Source organism: Mastigoproctus giganteus, chromosome 7 (assembly GCF_048544385.1).
Source record: "Mastigoproctus giganteus isolate SK-2022 chromosome 7, ASM4854438v1, whole genome shotgun sequence".
NCBI classification, from domain to species: domain Eukaryota; kingdom Metazoa; phylum Arthropoda; class Arachnida; order Uropygi; family Thelyphonidae; genus Mastigoproctus; species Mastigoproctus giganteus.
The window spans coordinates 191,506,358-191,528,967 of NC_143581.1; the positions used below are offsets into that span (position 1 = coordinate 191,506,358).

Sequence of the window (22,610 nt, forward strand, 5' to 3'; positions counted from 1 at the left end):
CTGGAGAGACTTCGAATATTTGGGCTGTAGAACTTAGTAAATACAGCAGGTACCTTAGAGAAATAAAAGAAATGAAGGCGAAATTTTCATGGTATTCAATATATTTTGCTCCGTGTGAACGTTTCGACTCCTCAGTAATTATGGGATGTCTTTTTAACGATCTTTGAAGCCAGTCGCTGTACGACATGATAGGATCCTGGATGGTGATGTCCTCTGCTAGTTCAGAAGCAGACTTTAATTCATGGTTAATCAATGATATTAGAAACAGGGGGCATAAATGCAAACTAAGAGAGAAGAATATTAGGATTGCAGAAAGTTCATTTGACCAACGATTTGTTAATCATTGGAAGATTTTACTTATATGAGTAGTTGAAGACGACGGCTTGGAGAAATTCTAAGTAGTTACTTAATGGAAGTGGACTTTTTTTTTTCTTTTTCTGGTGCAATAAAATGCCAATAGTATTATTTCGAAAATACGTCCATAGCTGTTTTAGGCGCGTATACATATACAGTATATGTATACATAAAGCGCCTATCTTCATCATGTGACTCGTTCGGCCGCATGTAACAATTCGATTCTTAGAGGACGGATGTTCAAGAAATTTTTTTATTTAGCTCTTTTCGAAAGATTTACAAGGGCGAGGCATGCCAAATTTCATTAAAACCGGACAAATAAAAATTCGGAAATTATTATTTATTTATTTATTATTTTTTTTAATACGCATCACATAGACTACCATGTATCGTACGTTATAACCAAAGCACTAGATATTGTTTGTTATCGTGTACTGGTTGGAGGAGTGAATGGACAATATGATGAATACTCAGAAATGAAATGTTTTCACTTTCCGCATGAAAGTCTTTTTTTTTTTTTTTTATCGGTTTACTAAATTTATAAATCATGACATTACTATTTACTGTTATATTAATTACTAAATTTTATATTAAAGTTATTAATATAAAAATTTTATATTAATAACAGTAGAAGCCAGAAACGTGAAGTGTGTTAATATTTCAATTGTTATTAAACATCAGGAAAAAATAAATAAATTACATTACAAAAAGTGTTGAAAGAATATTATGAAGTGGGGTACGTTTTGCTATTTGTTTAATTTATTAAATCACGTGTTGCATTTAATGCGCTGTGATTTTAAAGTATTACAAAACATCGAGTCTCTCGTGGATAGCATAGTTGGTAGAATTGGCGTCCTCCTCACACCGTGTGGAAAAGACCCCAGTTCGAGTCCCGTCTATGACGTGACTAATTTTGATTGCCCATTTTCACAACGTGGCTGAGTTACTCGGTCTCAGGCGAGGGTAGCATGTTATTTTATTTACGCAGGAAAATTTATAAATATCAGCAGATCTTGGAAATGATTTAAAATCATTATCGCAATCTTGAAAATTTTTTGTTAAAGATATTTAAGCATAATTAGTGATGAATTATATTTCAGTCATCTCTTAAGCAACCTTTTCTGGTTATTTTCTTAATTGACGTAAAATGCGATATTGGCGAATGCCTCGTAGCGCTATTCTCAGGTTCCATTGCCATTTCAGTATCTTGCCAGCTTTTTATAATACATAGCTCGTTGACTTGACTGTCAGCTGCTGCTAGTACTATACAGGTTTCTAGTTTGCATAGAGAGCTTTTTCTGCTTCGACGAATGCGCTGAAATATTTTAGTTAGTGAACAGACAGTTGAAAATGCGTCCATCTCGAATCAAAAATAAGCCAACAAAACTTTGCGATAAACTGTCGAGGAGTTTTACAGTTAACCTTTTTCCTCTATAAATTTAAAGGAGCAACAAAATTTCCGCTAGCACTGCAAAGGGACTGATTAACCAGTAACTTACACTCCTCTCTCACTATTCGAAATAACACAAACTTTTTACAGATAATACTTAGGAGGATTAGTTGATGAATAGCAATTAGTCGTTGAATACCAATCACAACCTGATTCAGCATATCAGAAAGTTTAAATTACTTTTTTTTAGTATTTTCTAATTTTTATATTGACGCTCCCCTTGTGATCGACTAAATTCAAAATGAGAGTAGGAGTGTGTTATAGGCCTAATGACTCTGAGTTCAACGAACAGAGAAATAGTGGGTCAGTAAATCGGAATGTCTTATAATGGAAGATTTAACTTCCAGGATATTGACTTGAAATTGTGGGTTGGTCATTGGTACATAGGCAACACATTTTTGAATTTATTGGATACCTGTTTTCTACAGCAGCATGTTCGAGAGGCAACCAGAGGGAAGACTACTCTTGTTCTAATTATCAGCAGTGATTATTCATGCAGATAAAGGCACCGCTAGGTGGCACTGATCACAGTGTTGATGTGGGATTTACTTAAAGATGTAACTATCATCAAGGGTAAAAAAAAAAGGGGGGGGGTTTGCTTTCGTAAAGGCTGCTACAGTGGTATCAGACCGTTTTTAAAATCTATGCAATGGAACCAACAGATGATGTTACCAACAGAAAATTCTAAATGGGAAACATTCAAGGAATTAATCTTGGAAGCTATTAGGCTTTTCATACCAACTAAGAAATACTGTTCAAGGTTTAGGCCTAAATGGATGTCAGATGAACTATTGAGACGCGTGGCGAAGACGAAAAAATGCATGAGATACTTATAAATTATCAAGTGACGGAAGCCTGTGGTAGATATAAGATAGTATGTAATCAAATCAAAAAGGAGGTTAGGCAAGCGAAGGCAGATTATGAGATCTCTTTGGAAAAGATGCAAAAGCAGCAAAACTTCTTTGCCTATGTAAACTCTAGAAGGAAGGGAATGAATCAGATTTATCCACTTGACATCGATGGGTCGACTGTTAGTGATCATACTCAGGTAGTTGAAAAACTAAATGAGTATTTTTCATCTACATTTACATATGCGGAATTCTCTAGGGATGTAGAAGCCAGAAGTTTATCGAACTCTTAACAGGGAGCTAAATGATTTTGTAATAACTAAGAGGAAAGCGGAAGAGAAATTGTTGAAGTTAAACATAAGAAAGGCACCTGGATGGATGGGATCTATCCAATTATAAGGAAGGCAGCAAAGGAAGTAAGCAAACCCCGATCCATAATTACGAGAGCATCCTTGGATTCAGGGGAGATTCCTTCAGACTTTAGATGAGTGAATCTATCCCCAATTCACAAAAAGGGGATCAAAAGGTGACAAGAGTAATTACAGACCTGTTAGTTTAACTTATCTTCCAGGGAAACTAATGTCACTGATTAAAGAAGTAATGTAGGATCATCTAGACAAGACTGCATTTATATTTCAGACATAGCATTGGTTTGTTAAAGGGAAGTCTTGTCTGTCCAATTTAATTGGATACTACGATGTTCACACTTTGTGTGAACATCGATGCAAAAAATAATTTTGATATCATATACTTGGATTTCAGGAAAGTTTTTGATACTGCTGCTCATAAAATATTGCTGCACAAATTGGAGCGGTGTGGCATTAAGGGTAAGCTGCTACTATGGATAAGGGGATGGTTGAGTGGGAGAAGACAGAGTGGTAATCAATGGAAATCTTCGTGGAGTAAGGTGGAGTCCCTCAGGATTCGGTGTTGGACCAATTCTTGTTTTCCATATTTATAAATGATATTTATGAAGATATATCAGTCTTATTGTCCAAGGTTGTAGATGATACAAAGGTTGGCAGAGTTGTTAAAGACAGTGTGAAACTGCATCAGGATCGAGAAAAAATTAGACTGAGAAGTACTGCTTATGAGTAGCAGCAACCCCATATATACCAACTTTGTGGCACTACACTCAGGGTAGTGAAGAATGAAGAAAACCTAGGGGGGGGAGAAATTGTGCAGTCAGATATAAAGTTCTCTGAGCAGTACGGATAGACTGCCAGGATAGCTCATGGGGTTTTGTCAATGATATACAGGTATTTTGCCAGCAGTGATGAGAAGGTAATTATCCCTTTGTATAAAGCAATGGTCAGGCCACACCTCGAATACTGCATTCAGGTCGGGAGACCTCATTTTAGGAAGGATTTAGAGCTGCTAGAACGAGTATAGAGAAGGGCAACGAGATTGTTGAGGGGAACAAAGGGTGCAAAGGCTTCCATTCTGCAAATTACTGTCTGAAGGCTAGGCACCTGCGAGGTGAGTTAATTGAGGTAAAGTGTGTTAGTTGTCTGACGGTACTAGGGGTTTCTTCCATCTCCGCGTATGGCGCCTCCGTAGCCAGGTGGGAAGGAGCAGCAGTGTGCAGCACACGCTTCTTGATTAGACCGGGGTTCGAGCCCGTCACCACCAAATACGGAGGATGCGGAAAGGTCAGGGACTGACCACCGCATATCCCGGAGCAATATGGCCTTAGTTGCTAATGCTCCTAAAAACCAAACAACAACAACAACAACAACCATCTCCGCGTTGTATTCTTTGTGAGTGACACAGCACTTTGTTGGAGGCCACAAATTTAAAAAGTGTGTGGGGAGTGGTCTGTTGTGTAGCGTTATGTTCTGTTGTTTCTCTGACCATTTAACTATTGGTCCCCCATTGGGTTTGATTTGATTTGGTAGTTGTTGGCGCATCGGCTTCTGTGGCCATATTGCACCTCCCAAGGTTTTTGCAGTACTTTGATCCAAGCCCGAGGCGGGAATCGAACCCGCGACCTTTGGGTTGCCGGGCAGGTACTTTACCCACTCGGCTAGCCCGGTCGGCCCCCCCATTGGGACCCACCGTTGCCCACACTTTGCCATGAGGAGGCAGGTCAGGCACCCAGTAGATTATTAAAGTACTCTAGCAGCTCCACCACCTAATTTCTAAGGATTTCAGTGGCACGCCTAAAAAAGTGGTGTACACTTGAATTTTGCCAAAAGAGATTTACAAGAAAACAGTATAATTTAGACGTTGATTAGAATTTGGCGGCATTGTTAAGGAGTGTACTCGGTCGGTTTAGTGAGAGAAGGGGGGGGGGAGACTGGAGGGAAAACAGATAGAAGAATAGGGACGATAGAGTAGGCATCCCCAAAGAGGTCAGTGGAGACGAGCCCCACCAGGCGAAGCATGAGGGTAGGCTGAGAGGAGACAGAGACCTGTCTCCTCCTTCCCCTGCCCGGGGATGGGGTTTTATAGAGAACTGGGTTAGAGTGCCCAGTTCAGATCGCCAATGGCGTGTTGGCAGCAAAGCCACAGAATGTCTCCGTCGGTATCATGTCCAAGTAGGATCAAATCCGGTAGGAAGGTCAAGCTGCCCATCCCACTCAGGGGGTGGGATATGTTAGTTGGCAGTGGTTAACCCACCAGGCGAAAGGGGTGGGAGAGAGACACACGTTTACTTCATTCTAATCTGCATTCTCACTCTACTTGCATTCTATTTTTATACTTTTTTTTTCTTTCAGGTTTCATATATATATATATATATTTTTTTTTTTTTCACTCACACTCATTCATCTTTTTCTCACACACCAGGGGGGTTGCAATGACGTGTAATGTAAATTTAAATACTAATTAAAAATAATTAAATTTAAATACTAATTAAAACTAGGGTTAGTGTGTACTTAACTGTAGCATTTACGGTTTGTGTTCTTTTTCTCAAACACTTACACTTTCATTCATTCTTCTGGCTTTCATTTTATTTATTCGACTCTTACTTTCTGCACTGCCCTCTCTGGGCACCTCAACTTACTGTTATTCTTCAGTTGTGGCGCAGGCCAGGGGAGAATGCAGTGATAGTGTTTGTATTGTTAGTAAATGTTTGTTAGTATATATAAAGTAATGTAAGTTATTTTTAACTTTGTATTCTTTCGGCCAATTACATTTGCTCTTCCACTCATTCCCATTCACTCCCTCTTTCTCTCATGCTAGGTCACTCTTTCTTTCACCAAAACTGCCATTTATTCCCTTTTACCATAATTCCTAGTTCACTCAGTGCCCAGCCTGTTCATTCTATCTTTCATTCTCATTCATTCATTCTTCTTTCATTTTACATTGCATCCTCTTGCTACAAGCTTACTGATATTTTTCAGCTAATCTGCTTTCCTCCCTCCCCTACATGGTTGAGTTAATTGAGGTGTTGAAAGCTTTGAATGGTTTGAGCAAGCTCAATGCTCTCGTGGGTAGCATAGTTTTTAGAATCGGCGTCTTCCCCACACCAGGTGGAAAAAAACCGAGTGTGACTCTCGTCAGTGACGAGAGGAATTTTCATGGAGCTTTTCACAACGTGGCTGAATTAGTCGGTCTCAGGCGAGGGTAGCATGGGTTTTTCGTCCATCAAACAGAAAATCGACCATAGAACACAGTTTACAGACAATATACACGGAGCAATATGGCCTTAGTCGCTGATGCTCCTGAAATCCAACAACAAGAAATCAGTGCTGATGGGATTCTTCCTTTTTCTCAGATTACGCACTTGAGGAGGCAAAAATTCAAATTGGGGAGAGACGGTTTCAGAATAGATGTGCCGAAAGTTGCCTTTAGCCAGCGAGTGGTTGATTGCTGGAACAAATTTCCATGGTTGTAGAAGTTGATAGAGTAAATAAATCCAAGGAAGAACTGACAAAATTTTGGAGGGATGGACAGGGGAAATGGGTTTTTTGTTGATGCTATATAAGCTTTCTTTTTTGCATCATATGCCACTACTGTTGTTAATGCTATATTTTGACTCAAGAGTACTCAGTTATTGTAATATGCCTCTTTAGAGATTTTTGCAACTAGTGTGGGTATCAAACATAATACTGTGCTTAATGCCGAATTTCTCTGCTATTTTAAAAGCAAAAATTAATTTATTGTTAATAAAAATAAAGAATTTTATTTATTTATATGTTCATTTTCATTCATTTGTAAAATATAGCTATTATGGCAGTGATCTGTAATCTTATACGCTAACAGCGTATAAGATTACAGATCATTTCTTATACACCATGCAAGCTATACGGCGGTACTGCTAATTTAAAGAATATAAAACAGAACAGCAGCTATTTAAGACAAAACTAGAATAATTTAAAAAGTTTAGCGAAATTCAGACAATCGTATTTCAATAAGTAGACGTACGTAATGAATAAGTAGACGACACGTATGTAAATTGCCTTACAAAAGCAAAGGTGATCTAAAGAAGTTTCTGTACTACTCTGCCCTACATGAAGTAAAACCAAAGGTACATGACTCTCCTTATGTAGTGTAGCTCTCTTATATATATATATATATTTTTTTTTTTTTTTTTCGTGCGTAATTGATAAGAGTTGATTTGAGCTTCGTTAATAAATTTCACTATGTTCTCTGAGAACATATTTCGTATCTGTTTGCTGCAGAACAGGTCTTTACAATACAACAGGTCTTTACAATACAAGAACATTACCATGTTTAATGATCACATAAACTCAAACTGCGACTATCTCAAAGGCGTTTTACTCTGCCTCGCGTTGACCAATATTCCCCTTTCAGTTATTCCGGATATTTAAGCCCTCACAACGTGATATCGGCCAGTGAACAAAACAGACAATACTCGATAAAAAGATATTATCTTACAATATGAATCGACACTGACTAAAGAGGTCGATGTGCCAAGACTTCCCATCAATTTTAATTGATGGGAAGTCAAAAAAATAAAAATAATGTTGGACGGTTCGTGTTAAGTTCATTGTGAACCAAGTACGAGTACTTCGCTATTACTTAAGCACGTTCCAATTAAAATGCCCTTTCAGGAACATTCCCCCGTTACACTCGCCGTCTTGAGCGCAAGCGGAAAGCTTTACTGTCATATCCTGTAACGTGTGCTCTTTTTTTTCCCCCCATCCACATACTTTTTTTCCTGTTTAAAAAACTTGGCTTCTTCGTGTGTACCCACAAGTTGAGAATGATCTTGTGGTTTTATTTTCTATATTTTATGACGAAGTTCTCATTGCTTCCTTCAAATACCTAAGCTCTTTCTAATAACATATCCTTACTTCTGTTTACTAAAAAAAGTTACCGCTTTTCTTATCTAGAAATCTATTTAACGTGGATTAAATCTACACTACTTTAATTCACAGAGCAACATATATATATATATATTTTTTTTTTTTTTAGGACAAAATACAGAAATGATACGAATGTTTGAACATATTCTTAATCGTAACTCTTCAATGATTAAAACAGGTCGAAACTTGAACAGACTTTCATGAATACATAACGAACATTAATAATTCTAGGGCTTAGTGTCAGACAACGTCAACTACAAAATTGCATTTTTGTTTGAGACATCTTTAGTTTCACTTTATACAAATAATAATGCATATCAATGATTGTCATAGAAATGTTTTTCTCTACTAGTTTACAAGTTAGCTTGGGCTATAAGCACATTTCGTTAAACCAGAAAAATGTCAAATTACTTTTTCTTGGTTAAATACCAAAACGTTTACTACAAAATGATTTTGTCTAACACTAAATGACGTTGTCTAACACCAAACCCTCGAATTTCAATCTGATCTTCAAGTAACTTCCCTTTGCTTTCATAATCTGCAGCGGGAATTTCTCAATAAGTTCTTGAAGCGTTTGATTATTTATACAGGTTCAGGCATTAAACAGAGACGCCACTTTTTCTGTGAAAAGTGGCACAAACCTTACTTCTTCCAGTATGATTCATATGGAGTGGTCGAGCGGATTCAGATCCGATGGTACGTAAGCAGCTGTTCTTCAGTGTTGATGAAAACGAGAAAATTCTCGCGACACTATTGATCAGATACTTTCGAGTCCACAATTTTTTATCGTTCCTTTTATAAGGCTTTTAAGAATTCCTCCAGTCAAACCCAAACTTCTAATTAGCAACGACTGATGAACCTGCTATACTATCATTGAGAAGAACTGCGGTTTCTCATAGATGGTTTGGCGCTTCTTGGATTACGCTGCTTCTTTGTGAATGTTATGACTGTTCCAGGCTCCATTTCTTGTAAAGAAAGCCTTCTCTGTTGCCATTAGCCGACTTTTGAAGAACGGATCGGCATTTGGTGAACTCACTAGAATAATCGTAGCAATTGCAGTAGAACCTCTTGTAAATTCTGTACCATAAACCTTGCAGTGCTATGCTATGCATAGCACTGCAAGGTTTAAGAACCCATGTTTATACTAACTTACGAGGCGTATTCCCTTTTAATTATATGATGTAGTTATGGAACAAGGGGTATGAATTGAATTAGTGTTATATAATAGTCCGAAATTTTGACATCTGTCGGTCTCAGGTGAGGATTGCATGATTATTTCTCCCCAAAACTCGGATTTTTCGTCCAGCAAACAGACAAATAGACCAAAGTCTGGGTCGTTGGTGCGCCTAAAGACATGCAAGACAGGCAGCTAAACATTTTAATTGACTAAAAGTATAAATGTGAATTGGAATAAGAGGTATCACTGCTACTTTGATTTAATGAACCAGTCTTCTCTAGCAAATTACCTTATGGTCTGATTTTGATAGTTTCGAGTCCCGTCTAGACAGAGATAACTTATGGACTCTTTTTCACATCTTGGCCGAACTAGTCTGTCTCCTGTGAGGAGTGCCCGATTCATCCAAAAACAAGCAAATTGACAATAGAATATAAAGCACTTTACTGTGTACAATACATCGACACCTCGTGACCTTAAGTTATCGCGAAATCATTGAATTTTTACAGAAAGCATTTTCCGTAAAAATACAATTTTTACGGAAAGAATGCATTGCTTTATGATAATCCTTCGTGAAGAAATATCGTTTTCTTAATCATAGTGTGATGCTAATTCTACTAAAGATATAGTATAAAGATATTCAACTTATGAATATCGTAGGTTTAATAGGTCACTCCGTTTTTGGGTGTAGTTTTATTGTGTTGAGCCTCCAGCAGAATCATATGCACCTGACTCATTAGCTGTTTCCTAATCGAACCAATTTCCTGCAGACTCAAAAACTTTTGTTTGTGATAGAGGCTTATGCGTTGGGACACCCTATAAGAAATTGTGTATGACCTTGGGTTACACAGGCGACTCCGTAGCAAGGTGGGCAGGAGCAGCAGTGCGTAGCACACGCTTCTTGATTAGACTGGGGTTCGAACCCGTGACCACCAAATACGAAGGATGCGAAAAGGTCAGGGAATGACCACCGCATATCCCCGAAGCAATATGGCCTTAGTTGCTAATGCTCCTAAAAACCAAATAACAACAACTTGGGTTACAGGTCTAAATAACTTGAAAACAAGGAAATAGCAGAAACAAATAGTTGAGTTAGTTTCTCAAAAAAAAAAATGAATATAAATATCGAGAGGGAGAAATTATAAAGCACACGCAAACAATATATAAGCATTTTCATTACTTATTTCATGAATACTTATTTTATTCTCTCCTTCAATATTGTGAACTATTATATAACAAAAACACACGAACGGAAGCCGAGTCTAGTACATGCATGATTAAAACATGCAGTACCTTTTTATAAACAGTTCGTTGTTTTTGTTTCTCGACCAAGGCGGTCTGTCGGTAAGTAGCAACGGCAATCTAAATCATTAGAGAACTAGCGTGTATTTGGAATTCATGGCATCACACCAAGCTGTTGTAAGCCTACTAGTGTTAGTCCCTCAGAAGCCGTAAATAACAAGATTCAGTTAGATACTGATATATTCTCAAAAGCAGTTTTCTCAGACAGTAATGAAACATAACTGTAATTAAAAATTATAAAAGATTAAGGAATCTTCACATTAATATGAAGTATATGTCGTATATCCTTGCATATATACAACATTGTAATCCCAGTAACAGGAGAACATAAGCCTTTGGTTTAGTTATAAAGCAATTGGACATATGTCCTGCAATATACGAGGGGAGGATGAAAAGTTTCTTGCCCCTCGCAGAAGGAATGCTGGTAAGTTGTGAAAACCCATTTATTTTTCAACATAGTTTTCCCTTTTTTAAGTCAACAAACTTTTTGGTACTTTTGTAAGCTTTTGTAAGCGCTAAAATAAAATTCATATTAACTCAAACCAGTTGTGTTGACTGCATCCATCACAGCATTGTCATTGTCTAATTTCTATCCTTTCATATCCTTTTTTTGAGATTTGGAAATAGAAAATAGTCCAATGGAGCTAAATGCGGTTAGTAGGACGGATGATGCAGTAATAGCTCAAACCCACATTCAGGTTCTGTGCACTGGTGCATTCTCTTTATGCAAGATGACTCCTTTGACAAATTTCCCTCGCTTCTTTGAGATTCAGTTCCTCACGGAAACGTCTCAGTAGGTTCGAATAATACTCGGCATTGATAGTAGCATCTCGTTTCGGGGAATCAATCGCAATCACTATTTCTACATCCCAGAATACGGATACCATGACTTTCCCAGCAAAGTTCTGCACTTAAAACTTTTTAGGAGGAGAGAAGAGGGTTTGTTTGTTTGCTGGCGGAGTTTTATGGCGCATTAGCGTCTATGGCTATAAGGCGCCAGGGAGAAGAGGGATGTTTTTACTGTTTCGATTGTTCTTTAGTTTCAGGGTCGAAATGGTGTACCCATGTTTCGCCCATAGTGACATACCACCCCTAGAACTGAGCTTCAAAATTCTGCACAATTTCATGACAACACATCACGTTTTCCCGCTTCTGATCTGCATTCAGTCCTTTTAGAACTCACCTCGAAGAAACTTCGTCCCAAAAACATCACTACAGTATTGTGAGTGAGCTCGCTCATGGGAGACGTTGAATGTTTCTTCAGTGTTTCAATACCCTATTCTGCTGTCTTGTATGATAAAGTCATGAATGGCATCCAGATTTGCAAGTGTCGGCACGGTAAACAGGCCTCCTACTGCAGGGTGTATCCTCAACACTGTCTTGTTCACGCTTAAATTTTGCAACCCACTTTTTGACCGTAGCGTATGAATGACAAGGTTCCCCTAAAGTTTGGTTTGCCGCATGTCTTCGTGAATTTATTTTGGCGACATTTCATGAAAGTATTCAGTGATTGCATGGTGCGTGATTCTCTCAACAGTCGCCATCTTCATTTACCTGTCACATTTCAATGCCCTCCACAAAGAAGAAGAATATAGTTACAAATCTGAAATTGTCAGTGAACATACAAGAAGAGTCACAGTACAGATTGGTAATATTGTCTTTCACGAAAATCTGTATTAGGCTAAAAACTCTTCAACTCTCCCTCCCTTGTGTGTGTGTAAACACACTGTCTAGTCAAAACATAATGACTAACCCCGTGTTTCGGTAATCGGCCGTTTCTTCTCGCCTGGCGGCACACGTGTTACGGTGAGAAGCGTTAAATATACTGCAGATTCGTGGAATGCAGTCCATTCAAAGTAATTGATCGACATGGGCGAGGGACATGATCTGATGTACTTCGGAAAAGGAATGGTGGTCTGGTACCGGCGGCATTATTACAAAAACTGCTAATCTTATGGGCTATTTGCGGAGTCTTGTAGTTAATGTGTTCCAAGAGTGGACGAGTAGTGTTTAGAACAACGGTCACAAGGCCAATGGTGGGCGCTTACGTCTTACCGATGGTCTTGGCGAACACAGGCTGGCCCTCCTTTTGCGAGCCGATAAAAGGAAAACCGTGAACGACTGACAATCCAAATACCGGATCGACAGGTCCGATGTTTGAATACCCTACTACGAACTGTCGTAGATCTACGTAACTCAGTCATGAAGCGATATGTATATAGATAGAGGGGGGCACATTCAGGGGAGGGCAGAGGGTGGGGTATATATGCCCCCTCTTAACTATGTATATAAGTGTTTCTACGTTTATCTAAGAAAACACTCAAAATCCTGGTCATCATCTCCCCCCCCCCCACGATGATATCTTGATACGATAGTATATAGATACATGCATGATTCTTAAATTATGACCTACAAAAAGTATAACTTACATTGGGATGTCTCTTTTGTATTTCTGAGCGTTGGTATTATATACGAAAGATGTGTACGAAAGAATCCATTTCTTATCACTACACGAAAAGTAAGGATCGGTCCAATCCCCTGTGTCTTCCAGATCATAACTGTTCATTCCATTATACATTTCCCCTTTTTCTGATCTCTCCTCTGTTTCGTCAGAAAAGTTTATTTTATCATCCAGCCAAGGGGCATTAGTTAAGGCAACTTCTTGACGTTCTGCAACACTAAACTTTCTATCACTACTCCCAGAGGACCTGTCCACAGACACGAAGTAAAACGGTATCTTCAGAGTCCCATTAGCTATCCATACCAGGCGAGCAGAAATGATGATATCATCTGATTCAAGTGTTTCCTTGATAAATGTTCGCAGTAGTCCTGGAACATAAAAAAGTACTCTTTAAATATAGTATAACCTCGACGTAGGGAGAATTCAAAAATAATTGCACTTAGTACATCCAAAGATAATTATACACCGATGAGCCAAAGCATTATGGCAACATACCTAGTATGATGTTGGTCCTCCACGTGCAGCCAAAACAGCTCGTACGGACACTATAAGATTTCTTGTAGTGTCCGTACGAGATTCTGGTACCAACACGTAACCAGCAGATCCTGTAAGTCCGTGGTTGTGACGCCGCAGATCGGAGCTGCTGTTCCAACACAAACCACAGATGCTCGATGGGATTGATGTCTGGGGAAATTTGGAGGCCAGGGCAATACCTGGAAGTCTTCCTCATGTTCCGCGAACCAGTCTCGAACAGTCCGGGCGGTGTGGCATGGTGCATTATCCTGCTGAAAGACGGCACTGCCATGAAAGCGTGTACCTGGTGAGCAGTGATGTTTAGGTGTAAGGTATGTTAGTGTCTAACGGCTCCTGGGATTTCTCCCATCTCAGCGGATATACATTGTATCGGGCCAGAGATTTGAAGGTAGGTGTGTGGGGGTCATGTGCTGTATATTGTGTTGTGCCCTTTGTTCCTCCGGTCTGTTAGCCGCCAAGCCCCTAGTGGGACCCGACGTTACCACACCGTGCTACGGGGAGGCTAACCGGGTGTACCATTGATATTAGCGTACTCTGGCGGGTCCTGCCACCTACTTTCTTGGGATTTCAGTGGCTATGCCTAATGCCTCACCAAAGGGAAGAGTGAGTTGGCTGGGGGGAGCGAAAAACCACCCCCCCAAAGAGAGAGAGAGAGAGAGAGAGAGATATACCCCGCAAGTGCAGTGTAGGTACGGCCAGTCAGTAAGAGCCGACAACTTGGTGGAAATCCAGCAGTGTGAGTGCTGCTATGGTGGATGGGTCATGTTCGGGAAGGGCTAGTCCAGGTGTCGTCATTGGGACTCCATTTGGTGAGTCTTTGTTGCATCCAGACTTAAGGCTGGTCCAGTAGTCCATGATAATGAATAGTTGGGAGGTCAAAACCGGGAGTTCAAGATAGGATGGCCAAGTCCAGGGACCGATGTTAGGTCTCTTCTTGATGAGATGTGTCACGTCCGGTGGGGAGAAGTTGGTCCAAGAGTCAGCAATGAGGAATTTGTTAGGTATGTGAGGACCCTGTCTTTAATTGCACTGCTAGTGTTGTCCCAACCAAGTGGGGAGATCAGTCGACTACTCGAGATGTGAGGGGTCAAGTTGGGTTCTGTACTCCGGACGGTTTGTTGGTCAAATTGGTCCAAGGCGTTAGCATCCATGGTTCAGCGATGCGCAGCAACAATTGGCAGCCATGGTTGTTTTGACCTATTGATTCGGATACTATGGTGGTGATGGTAGTAGCGCTTTTGGCCTGGTGAATAGGTCCATTGCAAATTGAGTGAGGGCTCGGTAAGATGTTTAGGTATTTTTTTTTTTGTAAGACGTTTAGGTAGGTAGTAGACATCAGAGTGCCCAGCACATGGATGACTGGACCCAGGGTATCCCAGCAGAACATCGCCGAAAGCATGACACCGCCGCCGCTGGCTTGTTTTCGTCCCACGGTGCATCCAGGCGCCATCACTTCCCCAGGTAAACGACGCACACGTACCTGGCCGTCCACATGGTGCAACAGGAAACGTGATTCATCGGACAAGACAACCTTCTTCCAATCACTCAAGGTCCAGTTTCGATGCTCGCGTACCCATTGTAGGCGCTATCGCTGGTGAACCGTGGTTAGCATGGGTACTCGGAGCTGCCTGAGGCTACGCAGCCCCATTTTCAGCAGAGTTCGATGTACTGGGTGTTCTGACACATTACTCCCGTCACCAGCATTCCAATTACCGGCGAGTTGCGCCACAGTCGCCCTTCTGTTTTCATGTACCATCCGAGAGAGCCTTCGCTCACCTCGAGAATTTTGCTGGATCCCAAGCCACATTGGGATCCGGGGAAATGAATCGGCTGATGCCGCTGCTAAATCAGCCATTTCCCTGGATAATCATTGTCTGTCAGTCCCCTATACAGACTACAGGCAAATAATACGTTCTAAATTACTCTCCCAATGGCAAGATTCTTGGCACGGACAGGCCACAAATAAATTACATCGCATTAAGCCTGTAATTGCGCAGTGGCAGTCCAGTCTACGCAGGGACCGAAGAGAGGAAGTTGTTCTTGCTCGGCTCCGCATAGGTCATAGTCATCTAATGCATTCCTACTTGCTGAGGGCGGATGACCCACCTATGTGCGAGATATGTAATGTAATTTTAACCGTCAGTCACATTTTTGTAGAATGTCCTGTTTTTATTGAAGCACGACGCTTGTGTTTTACTGATTTTAAAAATTTGACTGAGCCATTTACACTCAGTCAGATAATATGTGACAGAGACAATATGTCTGACGTTTTTAACTTTTTACAATTTATTAATGTTTATACAAAGATCTAAGTTTTATGCTTTTACTTTATACCTTTTTAAACATAATAATTAATTGTTTGACATGGTAGCTTTTGCTACCAAAATGTTTAATAACATTTTAAATTTGTCTTGGCGCATTATGGCCTTAGCTGCCAATGCGCCATTAAAAACCAAACCAAACCAAACCACCTCGAGAATCGATGAGCCGTGGTCGTCCAACAGCTCGCCGGCGGTTCGTGGGTTTTTCCTCCTCAGACCACTTTCGGTAGGTACTAACCACGGCTGACCGTGAGCATCCCACCAGTGGTGCCGTTTGGGATATGCTTTGACCTAGTCGTCTGGTCATTACTATTTGGATTTTGTCAAACTCGCTTAAGTTCTCTGCCTTTCCCATCTGAAGAACAAGAGTAACACTGATTAACGGGGCTCAGTATCAGGTGTTTTTTATACCGTGTCCCGACCTGCGCACGTGCCGTAGTTCACTTGCAGTTGCTTCGATTTGCATAAGGACTCGCAGGTCATAATGTTTTGGTTCATCGGTGTAGTTCTTTTGTAAGATTATGTAGTGACACGAGCACATATATTACCTTAATATCATTCGTTGCTGCATAGTTAGTTTTAGTAAAGTCAGGTAATTAAACTTCTGACGTAGTGTTTTAGTAATTTTTATTAGCTTTATTTTTGGTGATTTTTGAATAAGTCTGGTAATTATGAGAAAATATTACACAATGAGATTCTGAAGACCTGAGACTTACTGGTATCCACACGAGGATTGTTGTCCGCTAATAACCTGGTGATGAGATTAACTTTTTGCCTCGCTGTTTCGAAAATATGAGTAGGTAAATGGACAGAAATGGAATGATAATTTGTTGATGTGGGACATAGGCGAAGGTTAGTGACATCATCGATGTAATCCAACAAATCATCTTTGGCGTGGTCCTCAGCCCATCTGGAATTAGGATCCTGGAATAGAAAATAAATTATATTTAGTCTTAGGGAAATGAGAGAACACAGGTCTCTGCAATCTTTTTATTATTTTTATAATTTTTACATAACTCTAGGACTTCATACTTTATTACACTCTCTTCTGCAACATACATTGTGACAATGAATGAAAAAACACTTTCATTATCGAAAATGGGTTCCCATGGGCTTTTAATAATGTCAGTAACCTTTTGAAGGACGCCATACAGGTTCTTGGTACAGGGAGAAATCTTGCTCCATCTTTCTTACCGTAAGGCTGCGGATAGTTCCTGCTTGAACTAGAAAGTCGTTCTTGTTCTGGATCTCATTTGTTCCAGACACCCCAGATGTGCTCAGATCTGGCTCCGGGCTGAAAATAGCAGGTTATCACATTATTCTCCTCGCACACCCTGTTCTCATAGTGCATTGTGACGCGGAGCGCTGTCATGCTAATCCAAATACGACCCCTCTCAAAAGAATTGCCACAGTGCAAGTAAGACAGAATTATTTATTATTTCATCAATGATTGTTAGTGGACTAAGTCTAAACCACGTAAATAGGTCACATACTACCACCGAATTTAATTGCTAGGACATTACAATCTGTGTGAAACCGTTCTTTCAATATACTCGTATTCTCATATGTCACACCCATTTATGCCTGTACTATGTAGCGTGATTCATCACTCCTCCATATCACATTCTCCCACTGTTGTAATGTCCAATACTTCCATCCTCTGGAACAGGATAAGCGGTGAAGTGCATTACTGGGAGACAGCTTCGAATTATGAACAGCTGCGTGACCATAATAGCCCATTCTAAGTCTTTTGTTTTTATTTTTTGTAATGATTGTTGGCTCTACACTTATTCCCGTTCTGCCAACTTTCTCTTGAGTCAGCTTATTAAGGGAGCCTTTGCAATTTCCTCTCACTATCCGTTTTAAGTGTCGGCATGCTATAGGGGTTATTAATCTTGACTACCTGGCTTAGGATGAGTGATGACATTTCCTGTTGTCTTCGATTGGCATGTTGATATGCTCTAGTGGTGAGATCTAAATCCTTGTTTCATCCCACTCTGTTCCCTCTACGTGTCATTGTCTTTTATGTCCTACTTTAATTGGTGCTGCTATATACCTACCATGTGACGTCTGTAATTAACCATTACTTCCCAGTGTGTTCGGTGTGCCACTGTTAGAGGACAGTATGTTACTATATATATAAAATGTATATAATTATAATTATTGATAAAAAAGGAAGTTAAAACGACAGTATTAACTTCCGTAGTATTATGATTATTATAATGTATATATATATACAAAGGGTACTAGGAAAGTTTTGCAATACAGCTTTGTTTGTTTAATTTTTTTCAAAGTAATTTCCTCTACATTCAATACACCTCTCCATCCTCCGAAACCAATCTTTAAACCAGTTCTGCCAAGTTTCACTAGGGAGTAAAGCACACTCGTTGTCCCATGCCCGTAGAAGGTCCTCATCACTGGAAAACCGCCTCCCTTTTAGCTTCATTTTCACATGCGGGAACAGTGCAAAGTCGCAGGGAGCAAGGTCTGACCTGTAGGGAGGGTGCTCGAGAAGTTTCAGTCCTGTCGTGGTCAAATATTCGGTGCAGGCTTTGGCGCGGTCAGCTGGAGCATTATCGTGATGGAGGTGTACCAGGTGTCCATTCTTGACTTTGGCCGCAGGTTCTTCATAGATCCAATGACTTTAGGCAGGCATTGTTCAGTATACCACTTAGCTGTGACTGTCTTCTGCGTGTCCAAAACGACACGTTCCACAATTCCACTCGATTTGAAAAATACAGCTATCATTTTCTTCTTTACAGATCGGGATTTTCTGACAATTACGGGTGTGTCGTCATCATCAAAGACCCAAACTTTGTTTTGAGCCTTGGTCGGCAGATCGTAATAGTACAGCCAAGTCTCGTCACCTGTCATGATGTTGTTCACATACCGAGATTGTCCCTTATCAAACTTTTTTAACATCTCCCGGCACCAAGTCACACGTCGTGTCATCTGCTCTTCAGTCAGTTGATGCGGCACCCAGAGAGAACAAAGTTTCTTCACGTGCAAATGATCTTGCAGAATCAAACGAATTGCTGGTGCATTTAGGCCCAAAGTATCCTCTATCTGTTGGTAGGTCACTCGCCTGTTTTCGTCAAGCATTTTCCTCACAGCAGTAACGTTTTCCTCCGTAACTGACGTTCGTGGCCTTCCCGGCCTCTCAGAATCCTCCAGAGTGAAATTTCCCCTTTGGAATTCTCTATACCACCTGAATATCGTTGTACGATGTGGACAATCATCATCTAGTGCAAGAGTCATTTCTTCTAAGCAGTGGTCTATGGTTAAACCATGCATGAAATTATACCGCAAAACTGTCCTTATCTCATTTCGTGACCACGATGCCATCGCAAGCACTTTACACTCTCACTACTAATGAATAACTGAGCCCATCGACTTGGCGCGGCGGCAACTATGCACGTATGAACATGTCTCAACATGCTGCAACAAGCAACTTCCTGTGATTCTTTGTTGCGTCATTTTGCAAAACTTTCCTAGTACCCTTTGTATATAATGTATATAGATATATTTATATAATATTTTCCCTCCACTTTTAAGTCGATAACTTGCTCTCTGAAAGCGTCCTTCTTTTTTGTATAAAAAGGCGTGATATACAATTTATTCTGTTTTATATTTCTCTAAAAACAATTGGCTTTCTTCAATAGTATTGCTGAACTAACGTGTACATCTTCGAACGTAACACCTACCAACTAAGTGAGAGAAGATTGTATATTAAAAACAAGCCTAAAAACCTTCATGTAGTTATATAAGCTTCTGTTCTGTTCATCTTTAGTCTCTGTGTGATATACCGAATTGTAGTAGCTACCAGTCCTTTCGCTAAATTGGTGTCGGGCGAGAGTAGCATAGTTTTTCACTCCCCCGCCCAGAAACCTGTATGTTTTTTTATCTGCATCATCAAATACACGAAGTGTACAGATACAATGCACCGACTCCCCATATCCTTAGTTGCCTTAGCTCAAAAATCAACCGAACAGCAGTAAATTTGGCATCTGCAATTGGAGACTAGAAATTTTCACAAAGATTCCTTCTCCTCCTTTATGAGCAATTTGAACAAACAGTGAACCATGTTAATTGACAGAAGCATGGATTGGATTCAGAAATGTTATTCAGAACGTCTTGAAGAACAAAAAGAGTCCAAATTTCAAACTGATTGTTGAAAACGAGCTGACTGAATTTTCAAAGTGTGGTTGCAGTATGAACGTGAATTCGCTTGTTATATTTCTATTTAGACCACTTTCTTGAACAGATTAATAGTGCTAGTAAAATACTGTTTGCCACTTAAAAGAAAAACTCCCGGCCAAGCACATCAAAAGAAAATCATTTCTTAGGTTTAATTACAAATGCCTGCACAAACTTTATTTCTTTATTTGACAACTGGAATTAATCAAAATGAACTTCTTGCTCGTAACAGTCTTTCAAATTCCAAAACCATAATATAATAAATATGATAAATATAGGAAAATAATATTTTTTTTTCGATTAGAGAAAAAACTTGGATATTATGGAACAAAAGGTATTGTTTTTTAAATCAGAATGGCAGATTATGGAAAGTAACGTATTGCAATAGTCCTTTCCTTTTAAATATTTGCAGTCCAGTGCAATTCTGTAAATCAATAAATCTTTAAATCAAGTAGGCAAATTGACTGCTTGTGAACTACTTTTCAAGATACCAGCTAGTTTCAAAGCAACGAAGCTAAATAAACAAGAACATTATCGTTGCTATGTATACTTAATGACTCATTCTAAGATGTTACTTGCATCTGGATATTTTGTTAAACAAGAAATTAATAAATCATTATAATTTTAGAAGTATTATGCTGCGGTAATTAGTGTTTAATGTAATTAATAATCGGATGCTTAAAGATGCGGGCTACGATTTTTAGAATACTTATATTGTGTAACATGCACAGTCTCTTCTGTTCATGCTTTGATGTCCCAATTAATTTAGAGTGAGGATGATCTTAAGTAAATTTTCTGTGAAGAATCGATGTCAGCCTGTCAGAATTTTCATGCTGAATCACATTAAATGTAAGAAACGTTTTGTGAGATAGCTGATTATGTGCATGTATACCTGAAATAAATATTTGTATATTTACTAAATTAATCTAATTAATTTATGACATTTTAAGACGTTTGTTCTTGTTAAACAACAATATTGGATCCTATTAAAGTATTCATGAACAAATCAATGGTATTATTTGAACATAATTAAAGTATTCATGACCAATATTTTTAACCAATGGTATTTTGCCAGTTTAAAGTGATTTTTAATATAATTTTTAATGAAGACATTTGAAACATACAATTTCAAATGCAAACCATTCTCGTTGCAGCTATGTGTGTGTGTAAAAAAATTTGCTCAGTGGAAAGACAAAATGTGAACAATACTAAAACAAGGCGAGTGGTTTTGTATATTATGATTAAAGTATGGTTTAAATTCCATGTATTTTGCTTTTGAACTTTTTCTTTGTCAAAACTATGTAAATACGTTAAATTTAATTGTTAAGTACTTAAACTTAACATCACCGGTCTATTTTTGTGGAGCTCGAAAATGTTTCCATACTGTAAATGCTGAACGCTTTCGGGAACTATACTTGAAAACTTCATACTAGAAAACAAAAAATGGATTGTTCTCGTAACAGTATGCAGTCTGAATTGAGATTTTTATTATTAGTAAAGACCTGTCGGTCTCTTTAGAATTCCGATAAAAGCTCGTTTAAACTGTCTGCAATGAAGATTTTAGAATTTTAACCAGAATAGTAAGAATGTTATATAGCTAGGGAGTTACGATGTTTACCTTGTAATTTTCACACAACTTTGGTAAATTTCTTTACCTTTTTAATTTCTCCTTAAAATTCAATAATTTTAAATTAATTTCGAACTTTTTGACGGGGAAAAGAAAAGTAAAGGACTCTTCTCACAATTCAATTTTTATCAGATATTCAATGCTGTAAATTCACTGTTATCTGAACTGAGATCCATGTTGTTAGACCAAGCACCTGCTCATTTTTATTATTAGTTTCCATTGTGCACATTGAAGAGAGACCTGTGAGTAAAGATTTTATCAGAATAATTGTAAATAATTTTGTTAAGTGTTCAATAAAAGACTTCGTTCATTATAATTCTGTGTCTTCATTAAAAATTATATTGAAAATCACTTTCAACTGACAAAATACCATTGGTTAAAAATATTGGTTATGAATATTTTAATTATGTTCAAATAATACCTTTGATTTGTTCATGAATACTTTAAAGTAAAAACAACAATTCAAAATAGCACTAATTAATTTATTGCCTAAAAATAACATTAACATGTTGCTTAAAATACTCTTCTCATTTAAAATTGGGTTCAAATACCACAAAAATTCTTTTTAAAATATACATGTGCTACGATCCAGCAGAAAATTAATATTAAAATAAAAAAATAAACGAAATTCGGTGAGCGCAAAGCATCATGGGAAGTCAAAACATCAGTCCTCAGAGGACTGATGATTGGTGATGTCATCACATTCAAAGATTCAGCATCTGTGTGCGACGGTGGCGCCGCCTAGCGGTGGGTAAGGCGGAATACTTTCCCAGTCAGCTTGGTTCAAAATGTTTCGATGGCAGAGCCGCCTAGCGGCGGGGGTGGCAAACCCCCTCTGGTCAGTTTGGTTCAAAGTGTTTCTATGGCAGCGCCAACTAGCGGCAGGGGTGCGTGGAGAGAGAGGGGTGGTAGCCCGCCCCCTGGTCAGTTTCGTTCAAAGAGCTTCCTATCCTACTTGAAAACATTTGAAATTTATGGGCTTGCTTACATTTTTTTAAATGCATTTAATGAAATAAGAATAAAAAAATTTATATGATTATGTCGTTCATTTTCATGGGTTCCGCAA

General features: G+C 39.0%; 1 protein-coding gene across 1 annotated transcript in view; it reads right to left on the bottom strand.

Moving 5' to 3' along the window:
* LOC150083498 (putative G protein-coupled receptor CG31760) overlaps positions 1–22,610 on the bottom strand; it is a 397,647-nt gene that overhangs the window by 105,745 nt on the left and 269,292 nt on the right. Inside the window, exons 4-5 of the mRNA XM_090377319.1 lie at positions 16,437–16,644; positions 12,834–13,233 (exon numbers count right to left, since the gene is read on the bottom strand). Of these exons, the coding sequence (XP_090233445.1) occupies positions 12,834–13,233; positions 16,437–16,644 (608 nt within the window). The remainder of the gene's footprint in view (positions 1–12,833; positions 13,234–16,436; positions 16,645–22,610) is intronic.